The sequence below is a fragment of the Labeo rohita genome, chromosome 8 (assembly GCF_022985175.1).
Source record: "Labeo rohita strain BAU-BD-2019 chromosome 8, IGBB_LRoh.1.0, whole genome shotgun sequence".
Classification (NCBI taxonomy): domain Eukaryota; kingdom Metazoa; phylum Chordata; class Actinopteri; order Cypriniformes; family Cyprinidae; genus Labeo; species Labeo rohita.
In genome coordinates this window covers 27,653,330-27,673,257 of record NC_066876.1, presented here as the reverse complement: position 1 = coordinate 27,673,257, position 19,928 = coordinate 27,653,330, and the positions used below count along the sequence as shown (strand labels likewise).

Below are 19,928 nucleotides of genomic sequence, written 5' to 3'. Positions count from 1 at the left end.
AATACTAAAATACTTAATACCTGAGTCTGTTTTCTGAGCCTTACTTAATATGTTGCTTCTGCAATCTTATAGACTTTTATCAATTTATCCCATACTAAATGATATAGTTACAAACTTACAGTATATACAAACAGTCCCTTTGAAATTTGAACAGCGCTGCACATGGACACTGTTGCACAGCTCAAATACTGTATGCAGGTACGCTTTGCATTACGGGTCTTTGAAAAGCCCAATTACATCTGAAGGGTAATCTTAAAGGCGACCTAAAGTGCAATATCAATAAGTATTGAATGCAGCAGCAGCATATATCAATATTCAGGCCTGACCGCACTGGATAAAAAGGCGGACAGCCCAAATATAAATCAAGGTGCCTTTGTGTGCGTAATTTCAAAGGAGTGCTGTCCATATTCTGCTCGTATGAACGAGAGGCCAGCCAGGGCCCCATAAGACGGCTTGCTCTTGTTCCCCAGTGTTCTAGCTCGGTCTGGTGTGGAGAATGCGTCTGTGTAAAACTATTGTGGGAGTCACAGTCCATTACACGAGCATAAAAAGGGTATATGGAAAAACATGCTGGCACTGTAACCAAATCCAAAGCTGCCATGAACTCAGATAATGCACTGCTCTGATAGTATGGGGCACATAGGAGCGTTCAGGCAGTCGATTTCAACCACTTTAGCATTATCTCAAATCAGAGAACACTTGTTCCAGAGCTTCATTTGTACAGAATCTTAAACATAGATTCGACCCTTACAGAAATTTACCACCGCAACTGCCAGTTAATGACAAATAAATCCGTTGGGACTTGGTATTTGCTGACGTTGTATATTCTGAAAGCCCAGTAGCTATATTTTTGGTGACACTTTTGAAGTTTACCATGGCAAATTTCTGTTAAGGGAACAGCATACCATCTATGTCGATTCTTTCAGAAAAAAAAGTTCACTCAGTTCCAGAAACATTCACCCCAACACCAAATATAAAGAATAAACCAATTTAAAAAAATAAAATAAAAAGATGATGATGATGTCAAAGTTTCAGATCAAGGTCTGCTCTTGGCCTCAAATCCATGTTTCATCAGCATGAGCAATATGTCCATGTGCTGACTACGGACTAACTCTACATTTATGTTGGAATTAATCAATCAGTGAGTGTCCGGCTTCTATGCCCATGAATTTAACTGAGGACTCATTAGCTTGAGTGCTATTAAACGAGGCCTGTCGACTAGGCTGCCGACAAATGATTTAAAGTGAAGAAGTAGCTGTGGCCATTTAGGGGCGAAGCGAAGGGAAATACAGAGTTTCGGAGGGTTCCAAAGGTGCTGATAAAGCATCTCTCTGCTCCTCCGACAGATTCGTCCACTGTAACTCTTACGCAAGACATGAGAGTACAGAAAAATAACAAGCTAGCATGACACCTGAATAGCACATTAGCTTAGTTTGTGTCCTCAGCACTTTTTCTTAACCACACTGCAAAAAAAAAATCTATTTTTTAAATCTGTCTTTGCGGTAATAATATCCAGGCATGCTTCAAACAAGATAAATTTCTCTAAAAAAATAATTTTTATATTGTTTTAAGTATAAACCACATATATTTTGTTAGATCTATACACAAAGCAAGAAAAATGGGGTAAGAAAAATTATCTTTATTGAAGATATGGGTGTTTCATCAACTATGGGCACTTTTATTGGTGTACATGTGGAGACTTTTGTTCAAGATACAGATTTTACCATTTTTAGAATATAAAAAAAAACAATCATACATAAACATACATTTTAATACTTTTTTTTAAAATGTATACTTATTTTAAAAGTATGAGAAATGAAAGTGTGGAAAAGATATTCAAAGTGCTAGTTATTGCACCTAAGTTAAGGTTGAAAACAAAATGAATTAATTAATTAATTAGATTAGATTATTAAATAATTATTTTCATATATATGAAACTATAATCTGGAAAAAAGCATAATAAATTTTTTTTATTTTAAAATCTATAATAAACTATTGTTTTACACGTCAATATATTTTATTTGACAGTTATTTAAAATTTTTTATTTGGTAATATTGTTTTTAATGTTTGCATTTATTTTTATTTTTATTTTTATATATTTTATACTTGTTACTGTTTTTAATTTCTTTCATTTCTCACACTTTCCCACAAGTTCAAGTTAAAAAGTAATTAATTAATTAATTAGATAGATTATTTAAATAATTATTTTCAGTCATAAAATATAAAATAGTTTTTTTGTCAATATATTTTATTTAGGTTATTTAACATTTTTTATTTAGTTTTATTGTTTTTAATGTATGTATGTTTTATTTAGTTTTATATTTTTCATATTTTATACTTTTTTTTATATTTTTTTATATTTATTTAGTATTATTGTTTTTAAGTTATTTCATTTCTCACACTTTCCCACAACTAAGTTAAAAGAAAAATTACTTAATTTATTAATTAGTTAGTTAGATTTTTTAAATAATTTTTAAGCAATAAAATAAAAAAGCATAATAAAAATATTATTCTGAAAAATCTATAATAAACATTTTTATTAAGTTATTTATCTATTTTTTCATGTATGTATATTTTTATTTATTTATATTTTATATATTTTTATTTTTATATTTATTTAGTATTAGTTATTTATTTAGTATTATTGTTTTACATTTCTTTAATTTCTCACTTTTTCACACCTAAGTTCAAGTTAAAAATTGAATTGAATTAATCAATTAATTAGTTAGATTATTTAAATAATTATATTCAGTCATAAAATATGAAAAAGCATAATACAAATATTATATTTTAAAATACAAAAATACATACTTTTATTTAGTGTTATTGTTTTTAATGTATGTATATTTTTTATTTTGTTACATATACTGTATATGTTATATTTATGTATATATTTTATATTTTTATATATATTTGTATTTATTTTGTCTTCAGTAGGTTAGTTGTGTCATTTGAATCATGGCCAACTGATAAAGATTTGCCTTAGTGTATTTTATATGTAAATTATCATGTAAAACTGTATATCACTATCAACACAACAATGATGTAATTTTGTCTGGGGAAAAAATGTAGAATAGAATGCTATAAAACTCTATGATTTTAAAAAAGAAAAAGCAGCAATTCTACTGTGATGCATTCATGTCAGCTGTTAAACTTTGTTTGTAAACACACACACAAAAAAATAATAGGGATGTGGAAAATATTTCTATATTCTATAAGTCAGGGTCAAAGTGGCCATAGTTGAAGAAAACCCATAAATACACACTATGGACTATTGTTGTGGTGCAGTGCAGTGAAGAAATAGCAGGTGGATGATGGAGCACATATAGTCTAATGGGCAAAAAGTGGGCGCAGAACCTGGCCAAAGGGCTCAGGATGACCTGATTAGCATAGTTGTGCTGCTCTCTCTATGTTTATGGGTCATGACAACATACTGGATCTTTACTCTCCCCCGAGGTCTAGGTCAAGATGGTATCTTGGTAAGAATAGCACTTTAGAGCACCAGAAAAGGTCAAATATTTGACAGCGCTTTAGGAAAAGAACAGGCTGCCATGAACATGATGACCACCATGTTGACACATGGTGTCAGCTGCGTGAAAATCCCAAAATCCAAAGAATGACTCAAAGATTTCATTACCCAACGCTAGGACTGCTCTTTAACAGAGGCTATAAGATGACACACCATTTATAGGAGAAAACACATAGATCTGAATTTGGAAATACAAAGAATTTGGGATTTCCAGGATGCCAGCAATTTGCCGTTTTGCCAGTATAGCTCATCAAGAGAGATGAGCAGAAGCTAAGAGCCAAGTAATAGTTTTTCCTTGCAGATCACAGACTCACTTTGGACCCCTATCCAGCAGCAGCCATGTGGGAGAAACATAGAACAAAACCGTGAACAATGAAACACGCACACATCCGCTTGCCACTGACATCACATTTTAAAGGCAACAACACAGGGTCTTGACCAACCGCATTGGATGGAAAGAAGTACATAAACAAAGGAACTGTTCACCCAAAAATGAAAACTCTGTCATTAACTCAACAAGTTCTTTTGAACCAATTTGAATTTCTCTTTTCTGTGGAAGCATATCCTGAGTACTCATTATAATATAATAGAAGTGAATGGGGACTTGAGGCTTTAAAAGTGAATGAGGTCTGTCAAGCTTTAAAATGACTAAAAAGCACCATAAAAGTATCGAACTGTCCATACATGTGCCATATTCTAATACTTCTGAAGCCATATAATAGCTTTGAGTGAGGAACAGAGTAAAATTTAAGACATTTCCCTACTTCTAATAAACTCTGAAATGGACTAGAAAAGCTGTACGGATGACAAAATCAGCATGTCAGCTTTATGGCTCTGTTCATTCATTACACAAATTATTGAATGACTTCACAAGGCATTAAAATAGTGCCTTGTGAATGAAATGTGCCACTTTTATGGTGCTTTGTCATTTTGGAGCTTGACAGCCTCATTCACTTGCATTATAGTGAACAGAGATTTTCTGAAAATTTCTGAGATTTTAATCAGAAGTTCACAATTTGTGCTCCATACACCAAAAAACATTTTTTACTAAGAAACTGCTAGTACATTTCATAATTAATTACAAAGAAAAACTAAGTAACACACTAAATGAAATATGAAATTTTAAAATACAAAAAGACTGATGTAGTACTTTCTTGTAAAAACTACTCCAGTAGTCTTTGTGACTTCAAAAAAAATCTGGTAACACTTTACAATAAGGTTCCATTTGTTAACTATATTTACTGCATTAACTAATACATTTGTTACAGGATTTATTCATCTTTGTTAATGTTAGTTAAAGGAGGAGTTCACTTCCAGAACAAAAATTTACAGATCATCCCCTTGTCAACCAAGATGTTCATGCCTTTCTTTCTTCAGTTGTAAAGAAATTATGTTTCTTGAGGAAAACATTTCAGGATTTTTCTCCATATAGTGGACTTCTATAGTGTCTGTGAGTTTGAACTTCCAAAAGTTTAAATGCGGCTTCAAAGAGCTCTAAACAATCCCAGCCGAGGAAGAAGAGTCTTATCTTTACCAAAACGATCGGTTACTTTCTAAAAAATAAAAAAGTACAGTTTATATACTTTTTAACCTCAAATGCTCATATTGTCTCGTTCTGCAATGCACATCCGTACTCTGTGTAATCCGGGTCAATACAGTTAGGGTATGTCGGAAAACTCTTATCTTATTTTCTCCTTCAAAATCGTCCTACGTCGCCGTTTTACCTTTTTTTGTATAGGGAATTTGACCTTCTTTGCACATTCACTTTGTAAACGTAGATACTTCTGCAGCAATGTAAAACAAATTTGAAGTTGGAGGAGAAAATGGGATGGGAGTTTTTCGACATGCCCTAACTGTTGACCTGGATTAAACAGACTATGCATGCACATCACAGAGCTAGACAAGACGAGCAATTGAGGTTAAAAAGTATATAAATTGTAATGTTTTAAAAAAATAATCAATCGTTTCACTAGATAAGACCCTTATTCCTCGGCTGGGATGATTTTGAAGCTGCATTTAAGTGACTTCAAGCATTTAAGTGAGTTCAAACTCATGGGCACCACAGAAGTCCACTATATGGAGATAATTCCTGAAATGCTTTCCTCACAAAACATAATTTCTTTACGACTGAAGAAAGAAAGACATGAACATTTTGGATGGCAAGGGGGCGAATAAATTATCTGTAAATTTCTGTTCTGGAAGTGAACTTCCTCTTTTAAAGGGGTCATCGGATGCCCATTTTCCACAAGTTAATATGATTCCTTAGGGTCTTAATGAAAAGTCTATAACATGCTTTGGTTAAAATTTCTCAATGGTAGTGTAAATAACACCTTTTTTATCTTGCCAAAATCAGCTCTGCAAAAATCATCCTGTTCTGGTTGAGGTTGCTTTAAATGTTAATGAGCTCTGCTTGCCCTGCCCCTCTGTTCTCTCTGTGGAGTGATGAGCATGTTTACTTTAGCCACATTTAGCCACGTTTAGCCGCTAAACTTGCTAACAAGCATGTTATTAGGAAAGGGCGATCGCAAAGATGCATAAAAAAACGCTTATATTCACTTCTGCTGTAAGTGAAGCTGGATCATGAATGATTCACGCGAACATAGACGGACATATGTAGATCGGGAGGCGCATTCCCTTCACAAACAAACGTAATCCACTGCATCTTCAGCGGCTCAGATTTGGGGAGTAAATGACGACCACCATGTTCATTATTACATCCAGCAACACAACACCTCAATCTGAGATATTCTTGTCTAACTTACATCCCTGCTCCACCTGTTACAGCTGATGTAAAGCTGATCTGAGGTAAAACGCTCATGTCAATCAACTATCATGGGAGTGGCCTCTGTTGGTGACGCCACATCTGAGAATGGCTCGATTTGAAAAAGGGGATATTATTTTTACAGATTAATAAAAAACACTGCATGGATTTTTATCATTATAGGATAGATTTGTACATACACTGCCAACACACATTAATATTCAAACAACATGTAAAAGTGAACTTCGCATCCAATGACCCCTTTAATAAAAACACAACTGTTCATTGTTAGTCTATGTTAGCTCACGTCTACAAAATATTATTAGATACAACCTTCTATTTGAATAATGTATTAGTAAATGTTGTAATCAACATTGACTAAGATTAATAAATGCTTTAGAAGTATTTGTCATTGTTAAAATGTGTTAGATGTATTGTTCATTGCTAGTTAAAGTTAAAGGATTAGTTCACTTCAGAATTACAGTTTTCTGATCATTTACTCATCCCCATGTCATCCAAGATGTTCAAGTCTTTCTTTCTGTAGTCAAAAAGAAATGAATGTTTTTGAGGAAAACAATCCATGATTTTTCTCCATATAGTGGACTTCAATGGTGCCCAATAGGTTGAAGGTCCAAATTGCAGTTTCAGTGCAGCTTCAAAGGGCTCTACACAATCCCAGCTGTGGAATAAGGGTATAATCCAGCAAAGCGACCTTTTCTAAAAAAAAAAAAAAAAAAAAGAAATAAATTATATACTTTTTAACCACAAATGCTCATCTGGCACTAGCTCTGCGACTTCACGCATTACTTAATCACTTCGTCTGTGTACTCTGGTTTAAAAAGGTAGGATAGGGCAAAAACTCCACCTCATTTTCTCCTCCAACTTCAAAATCGTCCAACATTGTTGTTTTACCTTTTTTGTAAAAGGCGTTTGATTTTCTTTGCACGTTTGCTTTGTAAACACTGGGTATTTCCACCTCTGTCGCATGTGACCTTTCTAACTTGATTATGTAATGCGTGAAGCCGTGGACACAAAGCTACTGTTAGACAAGCATTTGTGGTTAAAAAAGTATATAAATGTTTAATTTTTTTTTAGAAAATGACAGATCGTTTTGCTATATAAGACACTTATTCCTCGGCTGGGATAGCTTCGAGCCCTTTGAAACTGCACTGATATTGCAGATACCTTCAACTCACCGATCCCCTTTGAAGTTCACTATATGGAGGAAAATCCTGTAATGTTTTCCTCAAAAACCTTAATTTCTTTCTGGCTGAAGAAAGAAAGACAGGAATCTTATCTGTACATTTTTATTCTGGACGTGAACTAATCCTTTAACTAATGTTAACAAAACATAATTGTAAAATGTTACCAAAAATCTTTTTTTACACTGTAGAAGGAAGAAAGTTATCTAGGTTTGGATCAGCATGAGAGCTCAGTTCATTTTTGGGTGGAATATTCCTTTACAACTCCAGGTACAAACAGTGTTTCTTAAGAAATCAAAGGTTTATCTCACCTCTCACAGACGTGCACAGTCCAGGCAGCAATGATCCATGATGATATGCTGAAAACCAGCAGGACTGTGCCTGGGCAGATAGTCATCAAAGTCTTCATGACAAAGCGTGTGTTAAAGTTGATCTTATTGAGGGCTCCGATACTGCGTGACGAGGCGTCCGTAAAGAGCTTACTGTGCAGGAGCATGACCCGGCCAATCAGATACAGCCGCAGGAACATGGGGATGGAGAGGATGATGTCCACGTCTGCATCCGCCACAGACGGCGTGTAGGTGAAGGCCAGGCGGGCGGTCCAGGTGAAGACGTACTGACCTGGAATGGGGTGGATGGCACACACCAGCAGCTCCAAAACGATGAAGAGGATACGCTCGTACGTCATGGCTATCCGCCAGTCATCTGCTCCATTGTCCACCATGAAAAGCTAAACGTTAGACAGAAACAACAAATTTTAAGGCCTTGAGGGGTCCTGCAGCAGAACTGATCTTCACTGCAAAAAAACAAAACAAAAATTTTTATTTATATATACAGTGGCTTGCAAAAGTATTCGGCCCCCTTGAACTTTTCCACATTTTGTCACATTACAGCCACAAACATGAATCAATTTTATTGGAATTCCACGTGAAAGAACAATACAAAGTGGTGTACACGTGAGAAGTGGAACGAAAATCATACATGATTCCAAACATTTTTTACAAATAAAGAACTGAAAAGTGGGGTGTGCGTAATTATTCAGCCCCCTTTGGTCTGAGTGCAGTCAGTTGCCCATAGACATTGCCTGATGAGTGCTAATGACTAAATAGAGTGCACCTGTGTGTAATCTAATGTCAGTACAAATACAGCTGCCCTGTGACGGCCTCAGAGGTTGTCTAAGAGAATATTGGGAGCAACAACACCATGAAGTCCAAAGAACACACCAGACAGGTCAGGGAAAAAGTTATAGAGAAATTTAAAGCAGGCTTAGGCTACAAAAAGATTTCCCAAGCCTTGAACATCCCACGGAGCACTGTTCAAGCGATCATTCAGAAATGGAAGGAGTATGGCACAACTGTAAACCTACCAAGACAAGGCCGTCCACCTAAACTCACAGGCCGAACAAGGAGAGCGCTGATCAGAAATGCAGCCAAGAGGCCCATGGTGACTCTGGACGAGCTGCAGAGATCTACAGCTCAGGTGGGGGAATCTGTCCATAGGACAACTATTAGTCGTGCACTGCACAAAGTTGGCCTTTATGCAAGAGTGGCAAGAGGAAAGCCATTGTTAAAAGAAAACCATAAGAAGTCCCGTTTGCAGTTTGCCACAAGCCATGTGGGGGACACAGCAAACATGTGGAAGAAGGTGCTCTGGTCAGATGAGACCAAAATGGAACTTTTTGGCCAAAATGCAAAACGCTATGTGTGGCGGAAAACTAACACTGCACATCACTCTGAACACACCATCCCCACTGTCAAATATGGTGGTGGCAGCATCATGCTCTGGGGGTGCTTCTCTTCAGCAGGGACAGGGAAGCTGGTCAGAGTTGATGGGAAGATGGATGGAGCCAAATACAGGGCAATCTTGGAAGAAAACCTCTTGGAGTCTGCAAAAGACTTGAGACTGGGGCGGAGGTTCACCTTCCAGCAGGACAACGACCCTAAACATAAAGCCAGGGCAACAATGGAATGGTTTAAAACAAAACATATCCATGTGTTAGAATGGCCCAGTCAAAGTCCAGATCTAAATCCAATCGAGAATCTGTGGCAAGATCTGAAAACTGCTGTTCACAAATGCTGTCCATCTAATGTGACTGAGCTGGAGCTGTTTTGCAAAGAAGAATGGGCAAGAATTTCAGTCTCTAGATGTGCAAAGCTGGTAGAGACATACCCTAAAAGACTGGCAGCTGTAATTGCAGCAAAAGGTGGTTCTACAAAGTATTGACTCAGGGGCTGAATAATTACGCACACCCCACTTTTCAGTTCTTTATTTGTAAAAAATGTTTGGAATCATGTATGATTTTCGTTCCACTTCTCACGTGTACACCACTTTGTATTGGTCTTTCACGTGGAATTCCAATAAAATTGATTCATGTTTGTGGCTGTAATGTGACAAAATGTGGAAAAGTTCAAGGGGGCCGAATACTTTTGCAAGCCACTGTATATATGAAGAGTTCAGATGCAAAACCAGCTAAAAGCCATCTCGGTCAAAAATGAGATGATGACACTGAGTGAATGCTCCTGACACATACTATACGTCCATCAAATACTTTTATTTCAAACTCGCTAAATTCCAGCCTCAGCCCAATCAGAAGTACCAGTACTTACATAGAAACCTATACAAAGTAGCCAGAAAGAAATGCTCATTTTAAAGAAATGCGTCAGATCGATTTAGCTGGGTTTGCCTCTGAACTCTTCATACATGAACCCAGCTCTTAATGTATTGTTTCCTTCTGAAGCATCGGTAAGCATCTGAACTTTCTGTAATAGTTGCATATGAGTCCCTCAGTTGTCCTCAGTGTGAAAAGATGGATCTCTCTCTCAAAATCATACAGTCATTGTTGGAAAGTGTTTAAATACATAAAAATGCAGAAAAACCAAAGAATCTGTGGGACCTGAAGAATTTTTCTGAAGAACAGCAGGCAGTTTAACTGTTCAGGACAAATAAGGGACCCATGAACAACTATCACTAAACAAAAAACAAAACAAAACACAGCTGTGGATCATTCAGGTAACAACACAGTATTAAGAATCAAGTGTATGTAAACTTTTGAACTGGGTCATTTTTTTAATTCAACTGTTTCTCTTGTGGACTATATGTAAACGTTTTTTATGTGAAATATCATATTCAGGTCAGTACTAGATAAAAAATAACATGCATTTTGTATGATCCCTCTTATTTTGGTAATATATATATACACACACATACACATAAATAACAGTCTGACTATGACTATAATATGGATTTCTCTAGTTTCAATGATTGTAATGTACACAACCCGCAATTAGGAATAACGTTTTTTTAAATTGTTCATCCATTCAGTAATTCGACCATCATCTGATGTTCCAAGTCATTAAATAATGCTCTGAAAGCAACTGATTGACAGGCCTGTATTAAATTACATCTCCTATTAGCCATAAGCCCCACTTGTAATACCATCATTAATCAAAATCAGTGTCTTCTCTATAAAGACCTCTTAATGGATAGGTAAAAAAGCCCAGACACCAAATGCAGATATTAGGAATTACAAAAGCCAGGGCAAGTTTTCATTCTGCTGCTACTATAAGTCATTACGAATTGGTGTAAGTGCTTCCTCTGTAATCTTTTAGGCTCCTGTCTCAATCTCTGCTCTTGTTTATGGCTTCCAAGGCTGAGTCGGCTACTTACCTGAATCTCTCGTGCGTGGTACATAATGATCAGACAGAGCAGAATTACAGTGGAGAGGCTAATAAGGCATTTCAGTGCAAATGAATATGAGGATTCCTGTAGAGACATTGAAAAAAACAATAAGAACGACAACATTAGTTTACATTTTTATGTTCTTGCAGCTCAGCTGTACTTTGTGAATTTGACTCTCCGAGAACATGCATACTAAGAAACTACTATATGTTGCTTTGGATAAAAGTGTCATCCACAAGAGTAAATATATTTATAAGGGATAGACAAACACCATTTATGTGTGTAAGAGTCTTGTACATGTGCTAAACGAAGCAGTTTGTGGAGTTTGAACTTTTTAGGATTCATTATTTTTTATTTCTGGTGCATGAAAGCTATCTATATCCACCTTATTTTTCCCATAAGAGCGGGCACGGCCATTATAAATTTTATGGGTCTGGCTTCCGGTTTCATCTCTCATCCGTGTCCAGCTATTTTTAGCTGTACAAAACAGCTTGTTTGGCTGCTTGATATTGCAGTTTGGTGTGTCTTGCCATATTATTTTAAGGTCTTATCTTAATTATAAGCACACCGGTTTGTAGTGCAAACAGTTTTTCCGTTTACTGCATGTTGTTTTTCTTCTCTTTATTTCCCTATAGCGCAGGGCTCCAGACAATTAATTAAGGAGCCGTTGGCTCCTATAAGAAACAAAACTAGGCGCCAATTCATTTTTTTAGGTGCCACAGAATAAACACGTTTTTTTTTTTTTTTTTTTTAACTTTGCAGTCATATTGTCATATGTTTATATGTCTCATCTTTTCTTGTCTTTATAAGCATTTTAATCCATCTTATAGATGTCCTGGGAACTAATTCACTTAAAGTGGGAACTAAATGTCTTTTCCAACTTGAGAACGATATACAGTCACAAAGAATTGTTTATTACACAGAATCTGTGCCAATATCATGGACCATAAGCATAAGAGCATAAGAGTTTGGGCTCCTCCGCAATGCATCCTATAAAAGCTGTTACATGTCATGGACACATCCAGTCTGTTTTCCTTCTTTAGTAACATGCAATTTAATAGGAGGTATTGAGTTTTATCTTTAGCTCCTTGCACTTTCTTATCATGTAGACAACAGGTTAAGTAAAAATATGAAATTGCAATATAGCGCATAAATTTAGCAAAACACTCCTTTTCACAGTTATTTTTTTCTAGCTGACTGATGAGCTTATGGATGCAGAACGGTTATTCTGAGGACAAATCTATTGTTACATCATTGTTTACAAGCTTTACACGTTTTTCGCAGTTTGAAACACTGAATGATTACATGAGACATTTCAGTAAGTTGTACTGTAGGCTATCTTATAAAATACTTTCTGATGTTCATTCATATTCATTTCATTCTACAGTAGTAAAGAGAAAGATATAATGGGTTCACTTGCTGCTTGAACTGAGGCGCTAAAGTGATCGTTCCTGCCAAATTAAAGAGTTTGGCCATCTTTATTGTTCGAATTATGATTTTGGCATAATTTTAAACTGATAGCCTACTTTGTTTATTAAAAGGTAACAGAGCACAAAGCTTACTGCGATTACTGGACGCCAAGTGCACTACAAATAAGCAAATAGTTCACCGTTTATGCTTTAACATAACAGCATGCTGTAGACTAAAAATCTTGATAAGAACAAGCCATAGTATCGATTATAAACAAGAGTTGTTAATAATATTGTTAATGTCCACACAGTTGACAGCTTTACCTGTTGTAGTTTGTTTAAGTTGTGCATGAAATAGACACTGCCTTTGTGCACTTTTACTTTGCTTGCCTCTGTCATTTCGATCTCTACTGCACAACTGGAGCAGCATTTAGCAGGTGTGCATCAGTGCTGCTGTTCAGCAGAGATAAGGACTGTTTGAAAGTATTTTTTCCACTTTAACTTTGATGCGCATAGTCTCAGTTTATAACCTCAACATAAACAATGTGATCGCAAAACAATCAGGAAAGAGGTAAATTTCTATTTCTATAATTTCTATAATTTCTATAATTCTATAATTTATATAGTCGCCACTGGCGACCTCAGCAAAAACTTCACTCGCAAATTAATATTTTTGGTTGCAAATGTGACCGTTAGTCGCAGTCTGGAGCCCTGTAGCGGATGTCCCACCCATAGGCTTACTTCCGTGTTGAACAAAAGGTGGATAGAGTATATACATGATTTTTTTTGTTTTATTTGTAGTAAAACCATGGTTACTTTTCGTAACGGAATAGCCAGGCATGTAAACTCACATTCTTGTGGTAGCTGTAGTTTTTGGTCCCACTTAATATTAGGTGGCTTTAACTACTATGTACTTACATTTAAATTAATCATTTGATAGAGTGGATTTATTGTGTATATACATGTTTTTACATTGTACTTATATTTTAGAAATACCTGCTTGTCATTACATCTGTAATTAATTTCTGTAATTACATTTATAGATACACTGTTGATTCATTCCTTACACCTTAATCCACCCTTAAACTTACCCATACCACCAATTCTCTCCCTAACCTTACACTTTTAAAAATAAAGGTGCTTTAAAAGGTTCTTCACAGTGATGCTATAGAACAGGGGTGGCGAACGTCGGTCCTGGAGAGCCGCAGCCCTGCATAGTTTTGCTTCAACCCTAATCAAATGCACCTGAACAAGCTAATCAAGGTCTGAAGGGTTACTAGAAAGCTACAGGCAGGTGAGTTTTAATTAGGGTTGGAGCTGAACTCTGCAGGGCTGTGGCTCTCCAGGACCGGAGTTCGCCACCCCTGCTATAGAAGAACCATTTCTGGTTCCACAAAGAACCATTCAGTCAAAGGTTCTTTAAAGAACCATCTCTTTCTCACCTTTTCATAATCTGAAGAACCTTCTTTCGCCACAAAGAAGCTTTTGTGAAACAGAAAGGTTCTTCAGATGTTAAAGGTCCTTTATGGAACCATTCAGACAAAAAAGGTTCATCTATGGCATCGTGAAGCACCTTTATTTTTAAGAGTGTCATCCCGCCTAGCAGTAGAAGTGTTTTGCAATATAATATTAGTAGAATAATGTTTTTTAAAGTAGTCTTTTCTGTTCACCAAGCCTGCATTTATTTGATCCAAAGTACAGCAAAAACAATTTTAAAATGTTTTACTATTTAAAATAACTGTTATATTTTAAAATGTAATTTATTCCGGTGATTTCACAGCTGAATTTTTAGCATCATTACTCCAGTCACATGATTCTTCAGAAATTGTTCTAATATTCTGATTTGCTGCTCAAAAAACATTTATTATTATTATTATTATTATTATTATGTTGAAAACAGTTGCTGAGTTGTTTTTTAGGTTTCTTTGATCAACAGAAAGTTCAGAAAAACAGCATTTATCTAAAAAAAAAAAAATATTGTCTTTATCATCACTTTTGAAATCTTCAGGAGTGCTTGTGTTTGACCAAGGGTGGAACTGAACTCTGTAGGTAAGCAGATCTCTGGGAACAAGATTGGACACTCCTGAGCTAGTCTTAAACCAGTTGGTTAAGGCTGTGGGAAACATAACTTGTTTTCCTAACTAATTCCAGCAGATGTAGCCAATACTGATTTTACAACACAAAATAAACCCATAATAATATCGACTTTCCCCCCCCCCACACACAATCATGACTAACAGAGGAAGTAACAACAATCATCTCTCTCTGTTTCTGTCCCTCAATCTTAGCTCTTGTTCTTTCTCTCTGGATGACAATCCTCATTATAAGATCAGTGCAATTGGAGCTCATTAAACCTGTCTGACTCTGCTGATACACTGGAACATGATGTGCTGGCTAAGGCATCGAACTATGCTTTAGGGGAAGGTAAAAAAAAAAAAAAAAGAAAGCTCCACTCGAGGGACTGGCTAACTAACTTCAGGGCCAGTGATTCACTTAGGCCAAAATAATCAACAAACAGATTTACTGTAGTACCCTATGAGAATGACAGCTTATAGACAATGATTTTAAAGGTCAAACCAACTACTGTAAGACCAGCAAACCCAGAACCAATTTTTGCACTGACAGATGGCCTATTGTTTTGTGCTAAGATGTCGTTAGTGACAATATACCATTGTCACCTTTTCTTTATGGCAGAAATTGCATTTTTAAAGGTACAATTCTAAGCGAAGATCTCCTGCACTATCTATAGCTCAGCCCTTTAAGGCCCCTAAAATAATTAAGTAAAGAAATAATTGAGGGTAAGGCCTATTAGCTCATTCACATCCTTTTTGTACAGAAGCTATACCTTGCGATATAAGTGCAAATACTTATATAAAAAATTGGACATGATGTAATTATCAAGAGCATGCTATGAAGATTTCATTGATTGATGCTCTCTCATGCCTCTATCTATTAAGGAAGTGCTCACAAAGTAGCTGATGTCAATGATGAATTTATCCTTTAGCGTATTTAAACGGTCATAAATAGATCACTCTTGGACTTCAATGTGCTGCAGCATTTAATTACATGGTATGAATCAAAGTGCTAAGGATGAAATAAGATGTGTAAAGCTAATCTAGCAGAGGTTAACATATGATACATCACTGCCCTGTTGAAAAAGACCATCTTATGCATGAATTTTAATGGTGGTTCAGGCTGGTATATGTTGTTGAGTGCTGGTCTGACTTGTGGATAGCATAGCCATTCTATTTTTACAAGACAATGGGTTTTCTTGGTGAAGCAGGTTGACCTAAAAATGGAAATTCTGTCATTAATTACTCACCCTCATGTTGCTCCAAACTTGTAAGACCTTTGCTCATCTTCAGAACACAAATTAAGATATTTTAATGAAATCCGAGAGCTTTAGACATAGACAGCAATACAACTGACACGTTCAAGGCCCAGAAAGGTAGTAAAGACATTGCTGAAATAGACACAGAAGAATTTACTTGAAGTTCTTTTTGTTTTCTTTGAACACAAAAAGTATTCTCGTAGCTTTATCAAATTAAGGTTAAAAGTCACATGGACTACTTTAACAATGTCCTTACAACCTTTCTGGGCCTTGAACGTGTCAGTTACATTGCTGTCTACGCAGGGTCAGAAAGCTCTCAGATTTCATCAAAAATATTATTTGTGTTCTGAAAATGAACGAAGCTGTTATAGGTTTGGAACGGCATGAGGGTGAGAAATTAATGACATCATTTCCAAGAAAAGACGAAGGCAAAACAATTTGGTGTCATCCGCATAACAATAAAATTGAACCCTATATTTCCTAAAAATAAAACCAACTGGTAAAAGATAAATAATAAACATACAGTAAGAGGTCCCAGAACAGAACCCTGTGGGACACCAGTGGTAACAGGTGTAGGATTTGATTTAAACTGTTTAAGTTGTACGAATTGAGTACGGTCTGCCAGAGCTGTACCTGTGATTCCAATGGACTCCAATCTACTTAACAGTATGGGGTGTGAGATGGTATCGAATGCTGCAGTTAAGTCTAAAAGAACAAGTATTGATAAAAGACCTGAGTCTGCAGCTACTAATAAATCATTTATGTGCCTTTACAATTTCTATTATGATGTCATGCTGACAGGTCCACTGATTTCACATTGATATTTCAGTTTCATTTAAGTTTTTTATTTTTTTAAAGACTTATTTTTTCCCACTATATTTGAATAACCAAAAAATTGTTTACTACACTTTAAAAAATGCTGGGTTATTTTTTTTTACCCAAATGCTGGATTCAACTTGTTGGGACATTTATTGGGTTATTTTATTTTGCTGGGTAGTTTTTCTGTAACTCAGCTGCTGGGTCATTTAATGTTGGGTCATTTTTTTCTACCCAACCGCTGGGCTGAGTCTGTCTCTGACGAAACAACCCAAGCTGCTGATTTACCTGTCAGAGCACAGGCTTTTTGAGTCCTCTACAGGAGAGGATGATTTGGTGCTCTTCTTTAGCAAAATAAAGGTTTCTATACATTTGATTTCATTTATAAAGTTTTTACTGTGTTGTAAATTGTATTATTTTACGCAACGCAACCTAAGGACGAGATGTCAATCAGCTGGATAGAATGGAAACGCCTTTTGCATTGCATAAAATAAATGGATTTTATTCGTTATTGTACTGAGTTTAATTTAGTTTGATATTAAAATATGTTCTGTAATCTCAGTACTGTTTCTTTACGGGCAGGTTATGGAGTCAGTCATGGCATCTTTCAGCTAACGTCACAAGTGAAACGTGAGGCCACAGTCTGAAGTTCGCAGTTACCCCACCGAACAGTAGCCCTTCACCAGCTCAGATTTCGGCAACACACCGGTATAAGAATTAGCGCTATTTCGATAAAAAGCAATTACAGAGAAGGGATGAATACACTAAAATTAAAAAGCTACTTTTAAATGTTACATGTATGTTTTAAATGCTTGTTAAATGAGTTTAAAATTACATAACATTGTAAACTAATAATTTGTTTATAGTATTACATTTATTCACCTAAATAAATTCAAATTGTCTTGTATTTTGTCTGTGTTCTTGCTTAATAATAAATGTTCATCTTTTTGATTATTGTTGTTGCCTCTAGTAATTCTGTGTGTGTGTGTGTGTGTGTTTTTCATTAGTTCCAGTCCATTTTAAACCAGCAATATAATAATTTTAAAACAATAGTTGACTTAAATAAAATAACCCAGCATGTTTGGTAAAAACATTTAACCCAACCAGATGGGTAAAAATAACACAGCATGTGTTCTGTCCAATTTTTACCCAGCGGTGGGGTGCCAAATAACCCAGGTTGTGCTGTGTTTAACCCAGCATTTTTTAGAGTGTAGTTTCAGTTTTAGTTAATAATAACAATGCTGGTTTCATATGATAAATCTTATAAATATTGTTTCGCATTCTGGTTGTTGAATGTTAGAACATTATAGTTAATGTGATGAACGACACCTGCGGTTACCCTGCTTCTTTTACCAGCTAGTTAAGGTTGTTTGCAAATGTTTTTTTTTACTTGCTACTTAGATATTTTTCATCTACTGAAATAAAATTCAGACATTTTTGAGTGTGATAGTCCACTAAAAAACATAAATTCTGTCATAATTTACTAACCCACATGTCGTTCCAAACCTGTATGACTTCTGTGGAACACAAAATAAATATTAATGAAACATTTTGGTAACAGTTTTGTTCCTAGCCTCCCACTGATTGTATGGACAAAAATATTTTTCAAAACATCAACTAAATATCTTCTTCTTCAGCAGGAGGAAATGAATGCAGGTTTGGAACAACATGAGGGTGAGTAAATGATCACACAATGTTTATTTTTGGGTGGACTATCTCTTTAAGTGTCCAAAAAGCTCTTTGAGGCCATTCAAAACTTCAAAATATCATTAGGTGCGTCCCAAATTGCGTACTTATGCACAATTCTATAACGGTTTGTCGTATAAATAGTGCAAGTAGTGTGCTCACACTGAACTTAAAATACTTTAAATACCCAGATGATGCACTTAAATAACTGAAAAAACAAAGTGTGAAATGTTGAACACTTCATGCATTCAACTGTCGCAGCTTTAATTATGTAGCGAAGGAGGAGGGGCTATCAGACTCTGATTATGAATGACAAAATAACCTTATATAATTCATACACTATATGGTTGAGTGTATAATGTATAAGCACATAGTGTATAGTGTGTCATTTGTGACGCAGTTATTGTCTGAAGTTACATGTGTACTGTTACCTTTGTATAAACTCCCCAGGAGAGTTCCGTCTCCGTCACCATGACAACAATCCCAAACATTCCAAAAATCAGGGCGTAGTCGCTAAGGCGCTTGCGTTTCTCAAACAGCGCCCTCCGGTGGCCGAGCTTATAGCCAATGTCCTTGTTCTTCTTATGCGGAGCGCTGCATGGTCTTTGCCTCACGAGGTTCTCGCTGGACTGCTTACTAGGGTCTTCCCCGTTCCCTTTGGAGACCACCACCTCCAGGCCGGAAGTGTGCAGGGTCTGCAAAGGCTGTGTCTCAGAGTCCAGCTCTGCTAGGTTCCTCCGGGACGCCCCCAGACTGCCGAGTGGTCTGACTATGCCCCCATTGTACTTGCAGCTGTTCATGGCTATCTGAGGATACTGTGGGCCGCCGTGGGACAGGGAAGGCCGCGATCCAGCATGGCTCAGCCTGTTGGCATCCGCATTCACCTGCCAGAAATGAGAAGATATTTTTTTAGAGATTTTATCATCGTCTTTTGTGCGAGCTTGCGTGCTGGCTGAAGTGGAGAGCATGGCCGTTTCGCAACAATGCTGATTTAAAGGAGAAGTCCACTTTCAAAAAAAAAAGATTCACATATAATGTACTCACCCCCTTGTCATCCAAGATGTTCAGGTCTTTCTTTCTTCAGTCGTAAAAGAAATTATGTTTTTTAAGGAAAACATTTCTGCATTTTTCTCCATATAATGGACTGGTATGGTCCCCCGATTTTGAACTTCCAAAAGGCAGTTTAATGCGGCTTCAAATTATCCCAAATGCGGTTGTAAACGATCCCAGCTGAGGAAGAAGGGTCTTAATCTAGCGAAACGATCGGTTATTTTCATTAAAAAAATACAGTTTAAATACTTTTTATTCTCAAACGCTCACCTTGCCTTTCTCTCCCTGAACTCTGTGTATTCTGGCTCAAGACAGTTAGGGTATGTCCAAAAACTCCAATCGTATTTTCTCCCTCAACTTCAAAAATCATTTCAAAATCATCCTACTTCGCTGCTGAAGTACCGGCCCAGTCTTTGCAAAGTAAACATGCAAAGAAGATTAAGCACCCTTAACAAAAAAGGTAAA

At 36.2% G+C, this 19,928-nt stretch overlaps 1 protein-coding gene across 2 annotated transcripts in view; it reads right to left on the bottom strand.

Annotated features, from left to right (window-relative positions):
- The window catches only part of kcnn1b (potassium intermediate/small conductance calcium-activated channel, subfamily N, member 1b), a 57,143-nt gene that overhangs the window by 16,349 nt on the left and 20,866 nt on the right, over positions 1 to 19,928 (bottom strand). For both annotated transcript variants that reach the window (XM_051117948.1, XM_051117949.1), the window contains exons 3-5: positions 18,845 to 19,297; positions 11,160 to 11,255; positions 7,805 to 8,223 (exon numbers count right to left, since the gene is read on the bottom strand). In XM_051117948.1, coding sequence (XP_050973905.1) covers positions 7,805 to 8,223; positions 11,160 to 11,255; positions 18,845 to 19,297 — 968 coding nt within the window. The remainder of the gene's footprint in view (positions 1 to 7,804; positions 8,224 to 11,159; positions 11,256 to 18,844; positions 19,298 to 19,928) is intronic.